Below are 23,620 nucleotides of genomic sequence, written 5' to 3'. Positions count from 1 at the left end.
CTCCTGTGAGGCCCTGAGGTTCCTCTCCAAAGTTCAAAAGTGATCTCAGAAAGAAACAGGGGTAACAGTGGTATTGACAAGATGGCTTGGTCGGTCAAGTGCTTGCCATGCAAAGGCAAAGGCTTGAGTTCAGGTTCTTGGCACCCAGGTGTGCACACCTATAACTCCAGAGCTAACCAGGGAGCACAGGACAAACCCCAGGGCTTGCTGAACGCACAGCCTAGCTTAACTGACTAGCTCCAGCTTTAGTGGGAAAGCTTGTCTCAAAAAAAATAATATTAAGAGCAATAGAGGAAGCATTGGCCACACACACACACACACACACACACACACACGCACGCACTGGACTATGTTAGATGACAACATAAAGCTGTACTGCTCGGTGGAGCTAGCCTACCTCAGAGGAGTGACGTGCTCGAGCTCTTTGGCCCATGTGAGGATGATTGTGTGACTTTTTTCCTTGTCCTCACAGACCATGTAGGATCTTGATATTGCCCCTGAGATTCCCTGGCTGTCCGTGTGCTGCAGGTCCAAGCCTTGCTCAGTAGGGGGAGCTCTGTAGCTATTCAGGAAAAGACATACGGAGGACTGAATTTTATCTTTTTGACTCCAAGACTTCGGGAGACTTCAACGCCTTGAACTATGCTGATAGAGCTACTCTTGCAGGGTCTTCTTAGAAGGAAGTGATAAGCGGGGGTTGCAGAGATGACTAGGAAGCTGAGCGCACAATTCTCTCCCAGAGGACCTGGCTTCAGCTCCCCGTATCCGAGGTACGCAGCTCACACCACCTGTAATTCCAGCTCCTGGAGATCTGATGCCTTCCTCTGGCCTCCATAGGCACCTGCACTCAGATGCACATGCACACACATATACACGTATAATTACAAACTTAAAATACCCTTTTGAAGAGGACTCAGTTCTTTATGTCTTATTTCCACTAGAGTATACCGGTAGAGAGTTCATGATAAGCACTTTCCCTTTTACTGTATGACTGGTACTCTTTTGCAATTATTCCGAGTCAATTAAATTCGATTTTGGGGGTTGGATTTATTAATGTTATTAGCGCACTTGGCTCTAGTAATGATTACAATTTGCCAAGTGAGCAGTGGGGAATTCACTGTTTAACTTAGAACCATATGATCATTTCTCTCCATTTGTTCCTCGGGTCCCAAGGTTCTAGCTTCATTAACTTACTAGAGCATATCTGCTCACTCATGTTTGCTTTCTCAAAGCAATTAAAAACACCATGCGCTCTTTAAAAGGTAACTGTACCACCAATCTGGCATATTTAATTTAAATGCTGCTAAAAAGTTTTTGCTTAGATAAAATGCAGATAACAGATGTGTTAAGAAATTGGTTACTTGGCCGCACTCCTGGCAAAGGCGACTGATTGCAGACAGGTTGGCGTCTTCCTGCTGAAGTGCAGTCATGTTTCTCCGGTATTACCTCAACGAACAGGGAGATCGCGTCTATACGTTAAAGAAATTTGATCCAATGGGACAACAGACTTGCTCTGCCCATCCTGCTCGCTTTTCCCCTGACGACAAATACTCAAGACACCGAATCACCATCAAGAAACGCTTCAAGGTGCTCATGACCCAGCAACCGCGTCCTGTTCTCTGAGAGTTCGTTAATTTCCTCTGCTGCCTGCCCGCAGGCTGATTATCAGTAACCAAATGCAGCAATCCGTGAGCAGGGACGCCTTCCCCGCACTGTTTGGAATCCTATCTCACCACGTGACTGAGTATCGTAATGGGCATCTCCCGTAAAAGGAACAGTCTTAACTTTTGTTTTTCATGCTTTGAATTAATGCTAGGTTATTAAAGATAGAATGACTTGAAAGTTCAAAAAAACAAAAAACAAAAAAAAAAACCAAAAAAAAAAAAAAGAAATTGGTTACTTAAGCCGGGTGGTAGTGGTGGTGCACGCCTTTAATACCAGCGTTCGGGAGGCAGAGGCAGGTGGATCTCTGTGAGTGAGTTCGAGGCCAGCCTGGTATACAAGAGCTAGTTCCAGGACAGGCACTAAAGCTGCACAGAGAAACCCTGTCTCAAAAAAGCAGAGAGAGAGAGAGAGAGAGAGAGAGAGAGAGAGAGAGAGAGAGAGAGAGAGAGAGAGAGAGATATTATTTATATTCTATTTTCACATTTATATGCTTACTTATTTTTGTGTGTGTGTGCTTGTATAAGTTCATGTATAACACATGTGCATAGAAGCCCACAGAGGCTAGACAAGGATATAAGATCCTCTGAAACTGACATTACAGATGGTTATGGGCCATCGTGTGAATGCTGGGAATCAACCCTTGACTTCGGCAAGAGCAGCCAGTGCTCTTAATGGTTGAACCAGCACTCGACTCCAGTGCTCAACTCTACTCTTCATGGTAGAAATTCTATAAGAAATGGCTGCAGTGTACAAGAGTTCAGAATGCAAACGCTATTCAAATAATAGAGTCAAACACAATTGATATTAGTGAATGGAAGGTGGAGGGATAGATTGGCCAGTGCACGGATGAGCGGGAGAAGAGACAGTAAGGGTAGATGAGAGCAACCTGGGCAACAGTGATGATTATGTAATTTGTCTGTAATTTTCTAGAATGTTTTGGCAGAAGGAATAGGAGAACCTCAGCGGCCAACCAGTTTCTTTGATCGAGTCTATACTAGCCCTGATGATGCTAGACAGGCAAGGAGGTAGAGATGAGGTAACCAAGGAAACTGCAGCTGTAGCTGGGCGGCCGTGTCTCTTTGATAGTCAGATGCCTCTTTGTGGTTAAACATCCTTGCAGCTACAGTTAGGTGTTCTCATTGCATCAGAAATCCAGTCACTGGGGCTCTTTCCTAATCACTATCTATGCATGTGCACTAACAAGTCCGAAGATTCTGACTTAGTTACAGTATCATTTAGATTGTAGTCTGCACACCTTGTCCTGTGGCCCTTACAGGATTTTCTCAAGGATTACTGGAAGAAATACTCCAAAGATCTGATCCACTTTAATTTAGGAAGGAGAAAGAGTCACCCTACCCCAGGAATAAGCTGCTTACAATACAAACAGTCATTTAAAAATTCCTTAAAACAGTAATGCATCAAACCAGGACAGTCTAGTGTGTAGAGTGTTGCCTTGCAGGCATGAGGACTCCCAGCAGCTAAATAAAAACCTGGGTGTGGTGGTGTGTAATTATAATTCCAGTGCTGGGGAGGCCCAGACAGGCAAAGCTCTGAGGCTTGCTGGCCAGTCAATCTGTTATAATCAGCAAGGAGTCACAGGTCCAAGTGAGTGACTGTCTCAAAAATACACAATGGGTTTTGGAGGACCAGCAACTGTAGTTGATCTCTGACCTCTACATGTACCTTCACACACACACACACACACACACACACACACACACACCCTTCAAGCCTCTCGCCTGCATATGCATACATCCATACAAATAAAAAGAATCACACTCAAAAATATAAAATAAAACCAATGGCACAGATTCCACTGTGCTGCTACCCTCTTTGGGGACAGCCCACTCCAATCTCTCCCTAGAGTAGTCATTCTCAACCTTCCTAATCCTGTAACCCTTTAATACAACTGTATGTATTTAATACAACTGTATGTACTTAATACACCTCATGTTGGGGTGACCCTCAATCATAAGGGTCATGTTGAAAGCTTCAAGGACATGATGGCTCCAGCCACTTCCTGTAGCATCCTTCACAACACTTTGGCTTTGAGGACAAGTCTGGTTTCTTTAGTGATTGTGACGTTTTTGCAGAGGTGAATACGTCGTTTTTCTCTCCTGGGGTTCCTCAGCTGTCGTAGGAATATGCTTAGTGCTGGGTCACAAAAATTTAAGCTGTAGATGTGATAGAACCTTGCTCCCCAATCCAGTAGACTTACTTGCTACCCCCGGAGTTATGTTTCTTTCTTCTGCACATTAATAAGGTCTTTGGTGCAGCCTCCCCCACCCCTCCAGCTCCTCTGCAATCCTGCGCATTCTCCCAGGTACTGCTTATAGCCTCCTGCTTCTGAGCAGCCTCCTCTGACAGGAACCACACCCCCTTGTCAGCAATCTTTGGTTCTTCAGCCTCTCCTCTGCTTGAACACCTGATTTTCCAGATGAGAAAATAGAAACTGGCCGGTATGGGATTGGTATGACCCAGGAACTGGGCACCCCACATTCTACCAGATGATATCTCTCAGGTAGTTGCCTCTCTACTGTCTGGACAAAGATGAGCACAGCTGAGCAATCCAAGGGAACAGCAAAGAGTGTGTGCAGAGGCAACTGCTGCTCGTGTCTGCTTGGTTTGCAATGGGGTTATGGGCCAAAGCCTCACAGCTCAGCCTGGCAGCTACCTTTGGTCTGTGTTCTGATTTTGTGAGGGTGTTGGGCAAGCCTCTGTCTAAGTGGTTAGGCTAATATCTTCCTCACAGGTATTACTGACTCTGCCTAGGCTTCCAAGCATGCACGCATGTGTGGACACACATACACACACATGCACACACACACACACACACACACACAGAAAAATATTTTTTGTTAGCATGTTCTCAGCGGCACACCATAGCTAATAAAACAAAAGGGTCCAAACCCTCCAGCATCTCTCTATGGTGTGGCTATTCTGTCTGATTCTAAATGAAGAGAAATTAGCATTGACTCAGTTTAAAGTGGATCAACACTCCTGAACCAAAAAAGTAGGCTGTACTCAAAGCAAAGTGCACGTGTTTCTGTTTTAGCCATTTGACAAATGACTTGAGAAAACCAAAACCTTTTATTCTAAACTCAGTTTAGATCTCAGGCATAGCTCTGATGCCAACATAGCTCTGAATGAGCAACTGCATGCTTCATTTAAAGCGGTGATGGAGGAAGAACCCATGGGGACCATGGAGCAGCATGGGCTTGCAAGTTTGCATCCCGTTATTACTGTTGTGGATGCTTGCAAAAATGAAGTTGGCTATCAAAATAAATGTAATGATGGAGGGCCAAGATAGGCTATGGGCGATCTATTTCACAAATACCTTTTGTGCACTTTGTGCCAGATACTGTATCAGGCATTGGAAATAAAGAATTATTTCCCACTCTTGAAGGGCTCATGGGAACACAAATATTCATAACCAAAGCAAGGGGTACTGGTAAAGTTTAGGTCCCATGCAGACATGTGCTGAAAATGGGCCACCTAGGCTTACAGAAGAGGATTCCTTTGAGCCGAAGTTTAAAAGCAAGAGAATTTTGCTCAGGGAATGGAGTACTCTAAACAGAAAAAAAAAATGAAAAGACAGATGAGAAAGGTAGAGAATGTTCTAGAGCCAAGAAGTGATTGTAGAAAATGGAAGTTGTGGCAGTGTTAGGAACACAAGGAGACGTACACAGAGAATCGTGATGAACTGCAAGAACTTGAGATTTGTTCTCTAAGCACAAAGAGTTATTGGCAATGCTCAACAATCAAGAAGGCTGTTGGTACTTAAAAAGAACATGTGAACATTGGCCCCAGAGAGACTCACATACTCACTCACCCACTCTGTCTTTGGGATCCAAGTCACCGTTTTTGAAAGAGAACCCTTAAATGACAAACAGAGACCGTAGCTAAGTTTAGGAGACTATGAAGAGTCAGCCATTTCTATTCGTGGGTTCCACAAACTTAGATTTAATCGGTTTCACTTAGAGAATGTACCAGAACAAGAAAGCACTGAAGATGCACAGTCACTGTGTGGTCTTGTTGCCATTGCCTATGCTGCACAGCAGAATAACTATTTACACAGAATTGCGACGACAGGGCTGTGGGGCTGTGGTGATGTACATGGAAGGAGTGTGCAGCTGATAGGTAAATTATGTAATTTTAGGGAAGGGGCTTGAGTACACATGGGTCTGGGCATTCTCAGGAATTCTGGAAGGAATCCTTCACAGATTTTTTTTTTTTTGCTTTTTTTGAGACAGGGTTTCTCTGTGGTTTTGGAGCCTGTCCTGGAACTAGCTCTTGTAGACCAGGCTGGTCTCGAACTCACAGAGATCCGCCTGCCTCTGCCTCCCAAGTGCTGGGATTAAAGGCGTGCGCCACCACCGCCCTGCCTCAAGGGGTGATTATTAATGCTAGTTGGAGGCAATGTAAGTCAGAACAAATTCAGCTGGTCTGGGGGAGGGAAAGAGAAAACCAAGAAGTATTTTGATGGTAAAATGAAAAGACAGTCTACCTGAGTGCAGTTGGGAAGGTGGTACAGGAGTCACAGATGATCCTAGTTTCCAATCTGAAGACTAAACTGTTAGTGGCGCAAAATGCCATTAGTGGGTAAAATGATTGCCGCACAGGCAGGAGAATCTAAGTTCAGATCCCCAGTATGCCCAAAGAAGCAAGCTATGGTAGCTCTTGCTTATAATCCCAGCGCTTGGGACTAGATGTCTGCTTCCCTCTTCTACTTTATCTTGAATTTACCAATATCATCTCCACTGAGGACTGTGACCTTGGTTCTGCTCATAAAATACCCAAGAGCCACTCTTAAAGCCTTTGCTTATGTTTTCGTTGCTCATCTAAGAGAGCTTGTTGTTCAGTTTAACGCCATCATCTCAGAGAGTTTCTTTCTGTGTACCACATGCAAAGGAAACTGTTCTCCTCAACTGTGGCCCACAGTCCACCTCATTATTCTCACAGACACTTTATCGCTAAGACTGTGTCATTTGTGATTTGAGCTGCCTTAAGAGTTCTACACACCTTCCCACGGATTCTGCATGAGACCCGGGTCCTGCTATTGTGTCTCTGGTGTCTAAGACCATGAACAGAACAAAATTTCTGTTTAAATCACCATTGCCAAACGATAAAGTATTTGAGTTAGGGAGAAGGCCAGGATAAAATGAAGATGGAAGGGAGGGTGGGAGGCAGAAAGAGAGAAATGGAAGGAGGAAGACATAGGAGATGGAAGGGGAAGCGCGGTGGAACCCAGAGCCTTGGTCTCACACAGACCTCAGGAACCAGAGAAGTATTCCAAAGGAACTGAGAACTATCTGAGTCATGAAAACCAGGAAGGTCTGAGTTCCTCTAAAAGCATTGGCATTTTGAGCTTTGGTGATCAGATCATCTCTGATCACCTAATACCCAAGGACCCCAAATGTGGACCCACATGCGGGAGATAACAGAGCAGTAAAACACTCAGCCCTGGGTCCTTATGCTGCCATATGTAGTCCCTGGCTCCAGCTTCGGCAATCCATTTTAAAATTAAATTAAATAATTCCTATCATTATTATTGTATTGTGTGAGTGCAGGTGCATCGAGTACCATGGCGTGTGTGTGAATATGAAGGAAATATTTGGGAAGTCAGGTTTTCCCTTCTGCCAGTACTGTTTTGAGGTAGGGCCTCTCTGGTTTCCATCTCAGGGCACACTTCAGGTTAACTGGTCTGGACATCCCCAGGACATTTTCTTGTCTCCATCTCTCATCTCACTGTAGGAGTGCTGGGATTATACAGGGGTGTGCTAACTCCTGCTTTTCATGTAGATTTTGGGGACTGAACTCAGGTTGACGGGCTTGTATGGTAAGCACTTGGTCCATGGAGCCATCTCGCTGACACCTTTAGCAACCTTTAAGAAGAGCTGAAAAGAAACACATCAACAACACCTTTTTTCTTCTATTTCTCATTCTGGATTCTTCTGCTAAATCCCCATCAACTACAAGCATGCAATTAGAAGGGGTAATTTCAATCAAGAGGAAAAAAACCAAGAAGTTGGAAAAAAATTCTGCCATTACCTTTTGTCTATGTCTCCAGGATCCTTGTCTCTGCTAAGAGAGCCGGGCTCTGAGTATTTCATGGTGTCATCTGTTGTTCAACGGAGCCACTGCTGTGTGCTGTTCCTGTTAGATGCTGACAAGAAGGATGCCAAATAGCTGCTGTTTCTCTGCATGCCTCCGGAAAATGCAACGCCTGTCTCCCCAGGCCATGCAAGCGAGCCAAATTCTAAATAGAAGAGAGCTGCGCCTTCCTGCTCGCTGCTGGGTCCTCGGCATTCAAAACACTTCAAGTTTCTGTGATTGGCTTTTAGATCGTGTATGTAAAGCCTTCCCCACTCTCTCCCTTTCTTCTCATGTCATCCTCCCTTCCCTTTACTCTTCACCACCGGATGGCAAACTTATAATCGTTTGGCTGTGCACTGGGGCACTAGGCAGATTGAGAACCTGTGACTGAGCATTGCGCTCATCATGTTTCCCATCAATGTTAGCAACTCATCTATCAGCTTAGTGGCCGCTACCATCATCACGTGACGTTAAGACCACCCTTTCCTCTCTAGAGAGATTAATGTTTTAGTTGTATGTATATTCAAAAGCCCAGGGGGGAATCTCAGATATTGTTCCCTGGGAGTCACCCACATTGCTTTATTTACTTGTTCATTTATTTATTTATTTGTTTGTTTATTTATTTATTTATTTATTTACTTTTGAGGCCGCATCTCTCACTGAACCCAGAGTTCACCATGTAGGTGAGGCTGGCTGGCCAGCAATCCCCAGGGATCCACGTCCCCAGTTCTGGTCTCACAAGTGTGTGCTACCATGTTTGTTTGTTTTTTTGAAACAGGATTTCTCTGTAGTTTTGGAGCCTGTCCTGGAACTAGTTTTCATAGACCAGACTGGCCTCGAATTCACAGAAATCCGCCTGCCTCTGCCTCCCAAGTGCTCACCGCCCAGCCACAGCCAGGTTTTTGACATGAACTCTGAAGATCAAACTCAGGTTCTCATACTTGCGAGGTCAGGACTTTACTAACCGAGCTGCGTCTCAGCCCCGATTTTAAATGTTCTGAGCTGATTTCAAGCATCTGAAATCACAACAAAGCTGCTTTACTTTGTAATTGACTACACGCCTATTAAAATAACCAATTGTTAAAAATCTTCATATTTTATTTTTATTTTTCAGACAAAGCCAGCATGCCAGGTTCTCTAATATTTGCCCTTTAAGAACTATGTTTATTTGGTGAAGCTTCCAGAATTCAAGGGGCATTAACCTAAGACTAAAACCCAGCTAAGAAATATCTACAAAGGGAATCTAAGGATATGAACTGAGTCACCTGGGTTTGTGTGGCTACTCCAGACATGTTTGACCTCTTTTAACTGGCATTCAGTATTGATAAAATTTATAGAGTGTTTTTCAGGTTGATTGATTAACTAAGATTATCAATGTTCCTAATCATGCACTTTGAATCAGCAGAGGGAAGGGCACGAGAGGAAGGAGGCATGTGAAAACTTGTTCTCAGCAACAGGTGTCTGCCCTTAGGTCTGAAGGAAGAAAGTTCTCTCTCCAGGTCTCCAGCAGCATTGCCACGCCCCACCCTGCCCCGCTCTGCCCTTCTGAACGTTTTCAAGCCTCCTCTAGTCCTAGCTTTTATCTGTCTCCTTCCTAGCTTTTCCCTGGGACATCAGCAGTGCTATTGCCAGGCGGAGCACCTCACCGCACACAGGTTCAGAAGGTGCCTTCAAGCGTTTTATCTTTCTGCCTGCATCCTTTGATCCTGTACTGGAAGGCAGTGAAATGTTCTGTACCAATGATGAGTCTTCAGATAATTGAAGCTTACCCTCTAAACATTCCCAAATATTTTTTCAAAATCCTGACCATTTAATAGAAATCTTTCTAAATATATCACACACCTGACTGCTTCCTTCGAAAAACAAAATATAATTTCTCCCAGAGAGATGGCAATGTGTGTGTGGAGGAAGGAGCGCCCTGCCTTTGATGGTACTTCCTGTTTTTCTATGACCCCAAAGTGACACCCCATGTTAATTAGACTGACGCTCTGATTCCCTGGCCCTGCCTCACAGTTTTATGGAGGAAGAGGATATGTAAATATGTCAGAGAGATAATTAGAAATAAACACGGAGGGAGTCAGAGAACTGTGCGGGTCAAGCATAAGTCAGAACCTTATTTGGTCCGAGGGGATGCATGAGAGAAAGATGAAGAATCCGGAATGGAGTCTCGGAGGATGAACACGGTTTGTCTTAAGGATCAGACCTAGGTCAGGGGAAAGCACAGGACGATCAAAGGAACACAGACTTGATAGAGCCTGGTACAACTGCCTAACAGACCAGTAACTAATTTAACAGCGCATGGAGAAGCTGATGAGAGAAAGATTGACAAAAATTCCAGAAGGTTACAAGCATGGTGAAGGGCCGTTTGCAAAACCCATTTCCTAGTTGGCTCTGTGTGCACACACGCGTGTACATGCTTGTGTGTGCAGGTGTACACATGTGCATGCATGTGTGAATGCATGTAGAGGCTGGAGAATAACCTCAGCTGTTGTTCTTTGGGCATCATAGGCCCTGTGTTGTTTTAATGCATATGTGTGGGGTTGGGGGACACACGTACACTTCACCATGTGTGTGGGGATCAGAGGAGAACTCGTGAGAGATGTCTGCATGTATGATGTTGATGGGACTGTAGATATGGAAGGCAGCTTTAAGGCATTTCCCAGGCTCTCTATAGGGTGATGATGTGGTAGGCCAGCAGTGGTTTGAGAGGATTGCCACCTACTCATCCACAGGAGCGTTAACTAACTGAGCAATCTCACTTCTCCTCCAGATAACCACTCTCTCCCATCCTCCCCCACGATCCCCCAGAGACCTCCAGTGTTGTTTCTGTTGTTAAAGGAAGGCACAGATCTCCTGCTTTCCTCCGAAATCTCATTTATCTCTGCCAACTTGGGATTGAGCACCTCGACACTCGGTGCTTCAAGACACCTTATTTAAACTATCAGCAACATAGGAAAGAAGCAAAGGGGGACACAAGGAGAAGAGAAAGAGCTGACTCATCGGGTTGGCTTAGAGCTTGGTACAACAGAGCTGGTCGTTTACACTGGAGCATGTTAAATTAGGAATCTCTGCGGGGCGTGAGTACAAGGAGAAAGACCAACGATTTTGATGTCTGTCTGGGACAGCATGTCTTATGTGTTCTTGATGTCATTTGGACAGAATGTTCCCAATGTCAGTTAAGTCAAGGAAGAATAGAATTTCAAAGGAAGATATAGTACAAAACATCATGGCTGAACAAAATAAGAAGCGGAAAGTATATTGCCTGTGGCTGGCATCTTGGTAAAGATGGCTTCAGGCAATGGTAGGATCAAACGCTATGCTACAGAGATTGGTATATTCACTGAAAGGAATGTGTTCCTTCCAGAACCTTCCAGAAGGAAATGCATAGGACTGAGTGGCTTCTGAAGGTAATAGGACAATTAGAGGATGCAACTGATGTGTCACGGTTCCCGTGAAGAGTAGAAGACACAGAATGTAAGTAACTTGTGTTTAGGAATATACCCGGTCATCAGAACAGAGGGTGTCTCAGACCTAGATGTCATAGGTCCTTGTAGGAAATTGGAAGGAGGCCTGGGAAGATGGCTCAGTAAATGAAGTGTTTGATGCATAGGCATAAAGAACTGAAATCTGATTCCCAACACCCGTGCCAAAAGGCAGGTATAGTGGTGTACCCATGCAATCCCAATGCTAGGGAGGCAGAGGCAGGAGGAACCCTAGAGCTTGCTGGTCAGAAATCTAGTCTCTTTGGTAAACTTGAGGGTCAGTAAGAGACTATGTCTCTAAATAAATAGATAAATAAATCTAGTCTCATTGGTAAAGTCAAGGTACAGTAAGAGACTATATGCCTCAAGCAAACAAATAAATAGAGTGGAGAGAAGTTGAAGATGACGTTTAACATGAATCTCTGGCCTCTATACACGCATACACATAAACATGTACAGAGAGCCCTTCCTTTTTAGCACACGCACACACACGTGCACACACGCACGCACACACGCTCACACACACACACACATACATACACACACACACACATCCCATAGGAAAGGAAGATGAAGAGGAGGTTGAGAGAAACCAACATAGATGGCCTGAATATTCTTGGGGAAGGGAAACACCAGGGAATACAAAGCCAAGGAACAAGAAGACAAAAGAAGGAGTCTGAAATACTCCTCCAAAGGCAAGAGGAGCTGTAGCTTTGTGTAGAGGATGAAGTAGGAATGGGCTGTGAGCACAGACAATGCCTGAGAAACAGTTGCCCGCACATCTCCCAGCCCGACTTTAAGGGTTATTTTTAAGCGCCTTAATCTCCTGCCTGATTCCATTTTGTCTCTTTGGTCTCTCTTCACAACCTGTCACAAGGAGCAATTTCTATCCCCCTGTGCTTTAGGGCAGAGCGGAATTGCTCCAGCAGAGAGCTTCTGGAAACACTGTCTCTGAGAAGTAGACAACCCTCTCATTCCTGCCCCTGGCCACTGCTTTCCTCTCAGCATCTCATTAAAAAGGATCAAAATACAGCCCTCATGCACATCAAAATTGTCTTGTCCTTCAAGCCATTTAAAATATTTTATGGGGCTGAAGAGATGGATGAGTGGCTAAGAGTACACACTGTGCTTCCAGTTCAAAGCACCCAGATTGGGTGACTCACAACTGCCTGCCATTCCAGCTCCAGGGAATCCAATACCCTTTCCTGGCCTCCACAGGCACCTACACTCATGTGTACACCCTGGCACAAAGATACACACATTCATATGAATTTAAAGATTTTAATCACATTTATTCTCAGAAAATTTTATATATTTATACACTGTATTTTCATTCTATCTCAACACCTCGTCTTTCCTCCAACTTCTACTGTCTCCCATAATGTCCTTCTCCTAAGTTCACGTCCCTTTTTCTGTTATTAAAAGATGTCTAAGTCTAATCAGTTCTGCTTATGTATATACATGGATGTGTAGCCACTTATTTAAGGCAACGACAACCTCCCAGTACCCACATCCCTAAAGGACAGTGACTCTCCCTCCACCAGGAGTCATAGACTGGCAGTAGCTCCTTTGCCAATGGTAGGCCTCAGGGGGCTCTTCCCCATCCTTGCTGGAGTTTTGGCTGGTTTTTCCTTACGCTGGACTTGTGTGGATAGCCACAGTTCCTGTGAACCCGTGTGTGGAAGGGTCATAGCACCTCTAGAAGTCAGCTTTTCACAGCTCTCCTCTCCCCACCAGCTCTTACATTCTTTCTGCCCGCTCTTCTGTGGTTTCCCTGAGCTTTGGATGAAGAGGGTTAATATAGATGATTCGTCCACATCTGATAACTCACGGTTCTTTAGACTCAGCATGTTGACCAGCGATGGTCTCTACATTAACCGCTACCCACTGCCCAAGGAAGCTTCTCTGAGCAGATGTGAGAGCAGCATAAACCTATGGGTATGAAGCTAAGCCTGCAGAAGGCAGATGGACAGCAACAGCAGGCTCCCCCCTTGGACCTTAGATCTCCCCAAGCACAGTCATAAACTCCCTCCTGTGGAGAAGGCCTCATATCCAATCAGAAATCAGTTGGGTAAATGTCCTCTGACCTCCCCTGCTATCCTCAACAGTGTGTGGGCTAGCCTGGGGTTAGCTGACAAAGGGTAAAGTAGCCTAGGAAGCTGTGCTTTCAAGGTCCTTGTTCATATTTTTGCAGTTACTCTGCTTCGTAGTGGTCAGAATATCTGTCCATGAATAGCTGTATCTGTGTAACAGATTCCCCAAAATGATTGGCTCAGGCCAGTAGACAGTTTCTCTCGGTTCTAGAAGTCCATGTTTTTGACCTCAGGGTCCCAACAGGAACTCACTTGAAGGTTCCATGGTGGACCCTATCCTTGCCTCTAATAGCTTTTGGAGATCCCTAAAAGCATTCCTCGGAACCTTTTCTTTCTGGGTGTGGCTGTCAGTGAACTCTCACCTGGCCTTTTCATAAGAACACCAGGCACTGAATTTAGGGTCAATTTTCGGTCAGCATGACCTCGTTTTAACTAATTATATGCAAATCCACCTTATTTTCACCCAAGATTACATTCTGAGGTTCTGGAAAGCCATTCATGTGGGGGGAAGACATCATTCAAATCATGTCCTCATCTGTGCCCCATCGCTGCTGCCCTGTGAACTAGAGGTGGGCTCTTCACCAGCCTTCGAGAGTCACCCACCATCTTTAGACTTCAAGCTGGCGTTGGCGTCTGGCATCTATCTGTTCTGGGACCTTAGGCATCAGGCTTCTTGATCATGGAGCACACCTAACTAGATCATGAAGGTAAGATGCGGAAACTGTAACCAGTTTTGGTGCCTTCCTCCCAGCGCTGCTCCTGCAAAGAAGGTGGGGCTTTTGGGAAGCCCAACCTGCCAGCAGTTCCTATCCTGGCCTCTAGATGGAGCACTAGAGACTTAGTAACTATAAGTGCTAAAAATAATTTTCCTGGGTCCGTGTAACAAAGCATTATGAGTTACAAGCAATTAATAGCTGCTGAGAGAGGGAGAATCACCCTTCTCTAGGGACAAGCTCTCTGGCAGGCCATCCAATCCCAAATGGTCAGCCCTAAACACACATATGTGAGCAAAACCTAATGGACTCAGCAGGCTGCGTTCACAGATACATATGTGTGCATGCACATATGTGTGTAACAATGATAGTTAAACAAAAAGAGGCCATGAATCTGAGAGAGAATGTGGAGGGCTCAGGGAGGGTTGGAGGGTGGAGAGGGAGGGGTGAAAATGATATAAATAAAGAACTCACATGTAAAGGAAAATAAACAAGTAAATAAATTCCTTTCTGGAAAAATAAAAGAAGGGGAAAAAAGCTATCTAGCCAATGTAGATCCTTACATTCCTAAATTTCATTAAAATGAAACACCATAATCTCTGCTGTGGGGAGGGGTGCAGGGAATGCTGGCTTGCTGGTGAGTGTATTTGATTTCTGAGGATCAGAAGACAGTTTTTAATTATTTCCAGTTTGCTATGCCACCCAGAGCCACTTGCCTGCCTTTTAGCTCTGGGGTATAATTTTCCCCTTTCCTGTTTCTCAGTTTTATCTTTCTGAGTTCTCCGAGGCTCACTTCCTTGGGAGTTCGGGCTTAACGCTGGAGGTTGCGCATGCCCACCTCTCCTTAAAGAGAGAGACCTGCCCTTCTCCCCATTCACTCGGCAAGACAAACAAACCCCCTTGTCCTTCCATCAGTGCTGTGGACTGGATCCTGAATGTCCCCATGTCGAAAACTTAGTCCCCAGACTAGGGCACTTGTTACTCAGGGAGCTGGGGTCTAGTTACCGTCTTTGGGGGCAGGGTGGTCCCTTGGAAAGGGATACTGGGATGTTGGCCCCTTCCTCTCTCTCTCTTTTCTTCTTCTTCCTGCCACCATGAAGTGAACAGACCTCCTCTCCACGCTTCTGCCCTAACACACTGTGTGAATATGAATGGGGACCTGAAACCAAGACCCGAAACAAACCTGTCCTTTATGGAAGCTGATTTTCTCGGGAGTCCTGCAAGAGTATCGAAAGCTGCGTGACACAGTCTACATCTCGGTGCCGTGCAGACGAAGAGCTTATTCCCCAAGGACTTTGGAATCCCTTCTCTTGTTTCTTGTTCTTACCAGAGGGCATGAAAGCAAGCAAGGTAGCCACCACCTATATCTTCCGTAATTTTGAAGAGGGTCCCCTACCCCTCCTACTTGCCGTTTTAAGAAGAGATGGTGTCCTACCTTTGGCTAAGAGCATGCATGGGAAAACATGAAGCGAATTCAGAGAGCTGAGGTGGCCATCAGCTAAATAAGTTCAGCAAGAACTATTTACGGACCGACAGGCCCTGGAGGGAGGTGTAAACAGAGCTGTTTGTTCAGCAAAGAATTGTCTTTCCATGTTTTTATTTTCATTTCTCAATGCTCAAAAGAGCATTCTGTCAGTCCTGCTTTTCCTACGCGCCCACAAATTTGTGTTCTACAAGGTCTCTGCTTCTCTTAGCATTGATTTTCCCTTTAAATCTGCCTCGGCACTCTCTCCCTCTGCTGGAATATTTATGACTGAGCAGGTCGTATGCCGGTGGCCATGCATCAATTTACCTTTGAACACTTTCTATTTCCTCCGCGGCTTTGCCCTGCTTCACGTCCCTCAGCCTTCGCTCTGTTCTTTCAAAATTAGCTCTACTAAAATGTAACGTCTCTAGTTTCCCCCTTTGCCGTGGCCTCGGTTCTCCCTGGTATAAACACAACTATTATTAGACAGCCTCTTTGTGGGTAAGGCTGTGGCTAGACGCCACTACTTCCCCTTCTTCTAGCTGTGCCCTTGGTCCCAACCCCTGGCAAACATGGTAGATCTTGTTCACCCGGTGCTAGTGGTAGTGTGAGTAGCTGACCCATGTGATGGACATAGCTACTGTAGATATTTCTCCTGCTTGCAGGTTGTCCTGGTTTGTCACGGAGCATAGCGCGTCCAGCTAACTGCTCCTCCTTTTCCTGGCACCAACCTTAGCTCTGATGAAGCTGCTACAACAGCCCATCTCACAGTTAAAACACAAATTCCCTTTGTCAAAACGTAAAACTGAGGCACTGCGGAAATTCACGGGCTGGCGTTTGTTTATTTTCGAGTTCACGGTGCTGTGTTTTCTATGGCTGCAGCATTCACGTGGACCTTTTCCAAATTCTCGCCCTAGGCTCTGTCCTACCGTCCTCAGGATGTTCTGCCCAGCACAGAACTTGAGAGCACAATTTGATGGACACTATTGAAAGACTGATGCAAAAAAAAAAAAATTGTTGCTGTTTCTGCTTCCAAGCTTCTGGAAGAGTGGAAAAATACTCACCTTCCTCAACATTCACTCTGCCACAGCTGCCAAATTATCTAAGAGTATCTAACAGCCCGTCCGCTTCTAATTTGACAGCATGCTATTTATTTTTGAAGAAATTATGCATTGCTGTGTCTGTTTCTTCTAGGGCAGGCTCTTTGTAATAAGAATGATGACAATTTGCTTTGCTTTAGCCACTGTTCATTCAAGAACCGTGAAGGGCTTTGGAGCTCCCTTGCTTCCACCACTGGGACCCGGTTAGAAGAACACGGCTGTGGAAGGCCCGTCTTCTCCTGACCAGTGCCTTGGGACCATTTCACATTTTTCTAACTCCCTCCTTCCACGCGCTCACTGCCTCTTCCAAGCCCCTGCTTTCCTGGTGAGTGGTAGGGAGCTGCCTCCTCCTCTCCAAGCCACTGTTCGCCTCTCCATGGTTCGCCACCCAGCACAGATGCTAAGAAAGACGATGTTGGAAATCTATGACATCCCTCCACTCTTGGGACACTGGGGGTGGGCATCTGAAGCCCCGTTGTTTCTCCGGTTCTGTCGTGGCCTCACTGGTATGGTTTTGGGATGGGCTAGTCACACTGTCACGAAGCTAAAGAGAAGAAAGGCCACATGTTCTCCAGGGACCTTTCTTCGCTTGCATATCAATTCCCCAGCTCCACCTAATATTTATACCTCTTGCTCAAGAATACATAAGTGGACAAACTGAGGACTGTATTGGTTAGTCCCCCCCCCCCACACACAGTTTCCATTTTGTGCAGGACACTGTACTCTACAGTCTGGACCATGGATAAGATGGAGACATGTTGCCCGCCCTTGTAGAACTCATTTCATTTTAACAGGAAGATGGGGCTGAAGTAAATATGTGGACATCTCAGACCCTGTAGACAGAGGTGCCAGCAGCTGTTTAAAGAGAGGAGGACAGACGCACTTGGAGGACTTCTGCGACGCTATGACTGAGATTAGAGATGGAAGGAGATAGATTGGTGAGCAAACCAATGCATTGGCTCAAGGTCAAAGGGATGTTAGAGGGAATGGTCCAGCAATCAGGCGACATTTCCCACCAGCGGGTTACAGCTGTGGATGCAAAGTTCAACGTGGATCAAACACTGAAGAACGACCACTGAGCAGGAGTGTGCATTCATGGAGGCTAGGGGGTGATGTCAGGTCTTTCTCGATCACTTCAATTGTTATGGAGCTGACTAGCTCTGCCAGGCTGCCTGGCCAGGGGGCTCCAGAGAAGCTCCTGCCTCCACCTCCACAGCACTGGGCTTCCAGGCACGCACCACACCTGGCTTCGCACACAGGTGCTGGGGATCTGAACCCAGGTCCTCTCGCTTGCCCAGCACGTGCTTAGCCAGTAGAGCCATCTCCGCAGCACAGACAGGCACTTTCAAAACTTAATTCAGAGACACGGGAATTTCAATTAGAATATTAAAGCAAATCCATACAATGCAGCTGTATCACTTGGCAGCAGAAGAAAGTTTAACTTTGAGTGGCGCAGGCATTGAGCCTGACTTAATAAATACCATCCCACCTGTGTTAGCATAGTTCTCCAGAAAGCCAGACCATCACAAGAAGGTTGTTCAACATAGGATCAAATTAAGTTGGAGCTTTCAGGGGCATAGGGTCTGATAGCTGATCATATTATATCCCTTGTGGGGGTGGGGGCGACAGAGTTCTCTTGGTTCTTAGAACACCTTCATCCTGACACAATGTTTATATAATTCCTACCAGATACTTCTCGTTAGGCCTTTCCCTGTTACACCAGGCTGTATTTATTTTATTTTATTTTATTTTTACATTCTGTCATTGATTTCTCAGCTATTTGCACACACAGATGAAGGACCAGTGCCACCATTTGCGATTTCTTTCTATCAAGAGCCTCCCTCCAACTTTAATAAAAGTGCAGCTCCTGACCCTTTACAGCAGGAGAAGCCAAGCTCAAAGCGCCCTCGAGCCTTCATTATAGCATGTCTGGTTATTTAGAAGCTAACCAGCTGGAAATCCATGGCAGAGCAGCCTCTGATGGATGGACATGGTCATTTTATTTCTCCATCACAAATGCATCCTTTCTGAAGGTGAGTAATTTCCATTTTCATGCAGCGACTGATGAATGTGCAGTGCTTCCTGGTGTGATTACATCCGTGCAGGGTAAACAATGGGGGCCAAGTCAAGCGCAGGAGGATGCCAGGAATGGTGGCAGTCCTTTCCCTCTCTGCCTTGTTCTTTCAGGTTTCAATTCACTCTTCTCCAGGACGACGTGATAATTCCCACCAACACAGCAAATCTCAAGAGGAAGCAGCAGCCAGAAAGATGGATGGGGCAAGAGTATACCTCTGTGTCTTCATACCTGTCCGGGTTTCTTTCTTTCTTGTTGCTGCGACCAAACTTTAAAATAACAACAGGTTGGCAGCTTGACTATTGGGGGAAGAGGCAGAGGAGAATTAGCTGCTTCTGAGCACCCCTTCCGTCGTGTATTCGCACTAAGGAGACTAGACTGAGCTGGTGTTCCCATCACCCTGCCGCCCATTCTCCCTGTGTTCGGCTTCCTCTGTTCTCAGCACTGATCTGCTCCCTTCACAAGTGTCGTCAAGCTTGACAGCAATTCAGAGGGGCATCGCCTCCAAAGTCTGAGGCACAGTCTAACAACAGCTGTGCTTCTTCCACACACTGCAAGTCCACTCTCTGCTCAGCCCCCATTGTAAGGGTTTGCTCTACGGCCCCTGTAGATGAATTGATCGTGAGAGAAAATATATTTTGTTTGGAGCAATCTTGCCTATTTAAAAAGTGAGATTGATTATCCTGGCAGTGTGGTGGCTAAGTCAAAGTGTGTAGATACAGTGTAGATACTGGCAAAATGTATTAACTGAATCTATGTATCATAACAGACTAGGTAAATAACAGATAGATGATAAATATAGATAGATAAGTAGACAGGAAGTAGATAACTGATTAATATAGACGATAGATTGGTGACAGACAAATAGATATAGAGGATAGCTATCCAGACATAAATAGATAGATGATAGATAGATAGATAGATAGATAGATAGATAGATGATAGATAGATACCTGCATACCTACATATACAGAAAGATGGCTAATGCTGGGTTTTGCTTAGCCTAGGCAGGACTATTCATTACTTCAGCAATTAACTTAATTTTAAGACTTGCAAGGAAGTAGATATTCTGCTGGAAAGCCCATATGATGATTTCTTAGCCTCATTCTTCTTGGGATGAATAGAGACGCCATCTTTGAATCATGGGCATGGCCCACTGATGCATGTCTAGACCTTGTTGGAGTTTTTGCCAAGCCACACTGCTGGGACTATCAGTGAGGGAGTTTGTAACCTGCTTCCTACCAGAAAGATATCTTACAAGGCCATCCAATTTCAAGTATTTTTGCCAAAGCGCAGTGGGGCTCCAGTGGGCAAGGATGCCAGTGTGAAGGCAGGTGGTGGAAGGTAGTGAGCTGACCAGGTTGTGGAGCCAGTGAACAGCTCAGGATACCTGAGGTTGGTGATGGTGCTTCCCAAACAGCTCTTTGAATGAGTCTAGAACACCGTGCTCCCCTTCCCTAAACTGACCGTGTGTGGCCTGGACTTGCCAAGATGACAAAGATTATCTGTTATTCTATGTCTTCCTGTCCTAAAGGATAATCAAGTAACCTTTAGTCCTTGCTTTCAAGCCTACATGTCTTGTAAGAAAGAAGGCTACGTAGACAGCTTAATAGTAAATCACTCACTGCACAAGTGCATGAGGACATAGAAAGCCAGGCATGCTAGTGCACATGGTCAGTCTCCGATCTGGGGGCGGAGACAAAGACAGGAACATTCCTGGGCTTTAGTGGCCAGCCAGCCTAGTCCAATGTAGGGGTCCCTCGTCCCAGTAAGTGACCTTCTCTGAACAAACAAAAGCAGGTGGTTCTTGAGAAAGGACACCCAAAGTTCATCTCTAGCCTTTGTGCGTGCGTGTGCACTTGTATGTGAACACACATGCACACACACACACAGGAAGGAAGAAAAGAAGGAAGGGAGGGAAGGAAGGAAGAAAGAACAAAAGAAAAAAGAAAGAAAGAAAGAGCAGAGAAATAACCCTCCTGGTCTTTTACTCCATTCTGGTTTACAGTTCCTTCCTTCTTTTTCTTGGACATGGAAGAAGGAACCAAAGAAGCCAGATTTTTTTCACAGGTGTATCTGTTTTTGTGCAGTCCATTGCATGTTATTAGGCCGAGCATCAGAAGTGTTTTAAGAGGAAATATTTGTTTATACCTTTAGTTGCAGAAAAAGCAGTGTTGCTTCAGTCTTGTTAACTCAATTACTCTCTGGGCTTTCTGAAGCTGGCAAAGAATTCTATGTGCCCTCAGAAAGAGCTGAGGTTGCAAATCGTTATTTAAAACCTATATGATTCACACTTTCTCTCTCCCCCAATAAAAAACAAATATAATCTTTTCTGAAACCCAGTTAGGACTATTGCAATAGTAAACACATTTCTTTATTATCTCTGGCACTTTCTTCATGTTCAGGACTTCTTGGGCCATTCAGTCAGACCCAGGCTTTACAATGAAATTTATCCCTGAGATAAAGGACATAAACAAACCGAGTACCTCAGGCTAACATGGTTTTCTAGTCCTGGAAGGCGGCTGCTTCCCGCCCCCCTACCTCCAACCTGATAAGTTTCCAAGGCAAAATGATTTATCTCTGTCCAGTTCTTCTTGGGATATTCACTGGGCAGAAAGTGGATTAAGGAAGAACTAGAGAATGGCCTGAAATAGAAAGAGAAAGCGCTGTAAGGGCAAACCAAAGAAGACGATGGTCTAACCCGATTACTATATATCTTCCAAAGAGGGCAAAAATCAAATTACATTGGAGAAAAAAGAAAGTGAAAAGAGAAGGAAATTGCAATATTTTGGTCGGAGGGAGATTGCATTGTAGGGTTAATAGAATTTAGATGGCTACATCATTTTCAAAACTAGATTGCCTCCTGCCTGTAATTCCTGCATGCACTCTTCACTAGGAAGTTTTGTGTGTGTGTCCCTCTGACATGACACAAGAGAAAAGAAGTGTTCACAAATGATAATTGCCTAGTGCCAACAGACACAATTCCTTTTCAGGAGAGAGCAGGGGCAGGAACTGTTGCCAAGGCAAGCCCTGAGGCTGGGAGGACCCAAAGCTCTTCATTATCTGAAGTCCCACCCACCCCTTGTTGTTTCTTTCTGAAGCAGCTGCTTGGCACCTGGGGAAGCTTTGTCCCAAGCCTGGCTGGCAGGCAGTGCCCAGCTGGGATTCAGCTCCTCCGCCAAAAACTCCCCATTCACCGAGACTGTGTGAACACAGCTATTCAGGGTTATCTGGAGGATGTGTCAACGAGGGTTCTCGTCCTCAAGATACAAGACCTACATAGGGACGTGAGGGAATTGGAAAGTTCAAGTTAGAGAAAGGATAAATACCTAACGAATGCGCAATACCGCTCTGCTTGGTTTTGGTAACACAGTACCCCTGCACTATCGCCATCGGTGGGAAGAAGGGAGTGCAGTTAGACCTGTCGTTGCCGGACAGCACCGATCTGAGGGACTGTGTTACAGGAAGAGCAGATAGAGTTAAGGTGGCACTGCAGGCAAATCAGGCACTGGGCAAGGCACTTTGCACACCTTCCGGTAATAGAGGGGGGTCAGCTGGTCCAATGAGGACGACAAAGACCTACATCAGAGGAGGTGGGGGGTTGGGGGTGGTTAGCTATACAAAATACATGCTAATTTCGTGGTATAAGCACTATGGTCAGGTAACAGGTGAAGACATCCATGCTGAGGACCTGAGTTCAGATCCACCACCCCCATCCCACCCCCATGACCTACATAAAGCCTTGATAGTAGCATGTGTCTGTCACCCTCATCCTTCTACAGCAAGATGCCTGGTGAGATAAGAGGCTCCTCCCAAGATTATGGCCAATTAGCCTGGCTTGCATGGCAATTAAGTATAAAATTAGCAACAAAGTGAAGTATGTCACGGCATACTCATGTTCAGGCACACACACACACACTCACACACAAACACACACTCACACACTCGCACACACACTCATACACACACACTCACACTTCATCCACTGGGTGTGCATCTTGGATTATCTTTGGCACAGAAAATAGTGATCACTGTGTTTTTAAGGCCCGCCCTTAACACTGTGCACTTTAAGTCCATTGCTCCTAACCTCTGCTTACTCTTCATTACAGTCCCAGTGGGCAGCGTTCTCTACAGACTCCTGTGCTTGCACTCTTGGTTCTGTACTGCTGGGAGGGGGGCTGTTTTGGAATCTTCTGGACATGGTGCCTAAGCTAGTAGAGAGAACAGAGCTGTAGGAGTGGGGTTAGAGACTTGTATATCCAGCCTTGGCTCCAGTCTGGCTCTCTCCTTTCTGATTGGCCTCTGAGATGTGAGCTAACCACCCACACTCCTGTTGTTGGAAACCACAGCTGAAATAAAGCTCTCTTCTGTGAGGATGCTCCACTCAAGCAGTCTGTCTCCACAGTGAGAAAAGAACCAAGGTAGTCCCCCATGGTGTACGTCTCTCACACTCCGCCAATGCAATCTCCTAGTGATGGGTACTTGTTCACTACCAGTTCCCCAACCCCACAGTCAGCACACTATCCACCTGTGGGTCTTTGGGAGAGGACCTTGGGCACACCAACACAAAGGACTTCTCTTCATCAAAGACAGACAAAGACAGAGTCAATTGACAAGGAAGAAATGGCTCACAGTGCCTGAACAAACAAGAATCCAATACCTAGAATTTATAAGAGACATACAGAATCCCCCAAAGAAATTGTAGGTGGATAGAAGCCCGAATTTTATGAGAACTGAACTGCCCCAAACTAACAAGTATGTGAAGAGATCTTCAACCGCCTTGGTCAATCAGAGCATTGCATTTTACAGCAGTGAACTAGCACTATGTGCCTCTTCGGAGTGGTAGAGACCAGAAATCATACAGCACCAAGTGCTGCTACAGACTTGGCGAAGGGAAGTGCAGCCATCCAGGAGAAAGGCCTAGCAGTGCTT

At 45.5% G+C, this 23,620-nt stretch overlaps 1 protein-coding gene across 1 annotated transcript; it reads left to right on the top strand.

Moving 5' to 3' along the window:
• The first annotated feature begins 1,370 nt into the window (after nucleotides 1-1,370).
• Nucleotides 1,371-1,843, top strand: LOC130886175 (H/ACA ribonucleoprotein complex subunit 3-like). Its single transcript, XM_057788083.1, has one exon. The coding sequence runs from the start codon at nucleotides 1,429-1,431 to the stop codon at nucleotides 1,621-1,623; it is 195 nt and encodes a 64-aa protein (XP_057644066.1). The 5' UTR covers nucleotides 1,371-1,428; the 3' UTR covers nucleotides 1,624-1,843.
• The last annotated feature ends 21,777 nt before the right edge of the window (nucleotides 1,844-23,620 follow it).

This window comes from Chionomys nivalis, chromosome 13 (genome assembly GCF_950005125.1).
Source record: "Chionomys nivalis chromosome 13, mChiNiv1.1, whole genome shotgun sequence".
Classification (NCBI taxonomy): domain Eukaryota; kingdom Metazoa; phylum Chordata; class Mammalia; order Rodentia; family Cricetidae; genus Chionomys; species Chionomys nivalis.
The sequence above is the reverse complement of the archived record's forward strand: the minus strand, read 5'-3'. Positions and strand labels throughout refer to the sequence as shown.

Coding starts and splice junctions, on each gene's coding strand:
- LOC130886175 (XM_057788083.1), top strand. CDS start 1,429: ATGTTTCTCCGGTATTACCTCAACGAACAGGGAGATCGCGTCTATACG.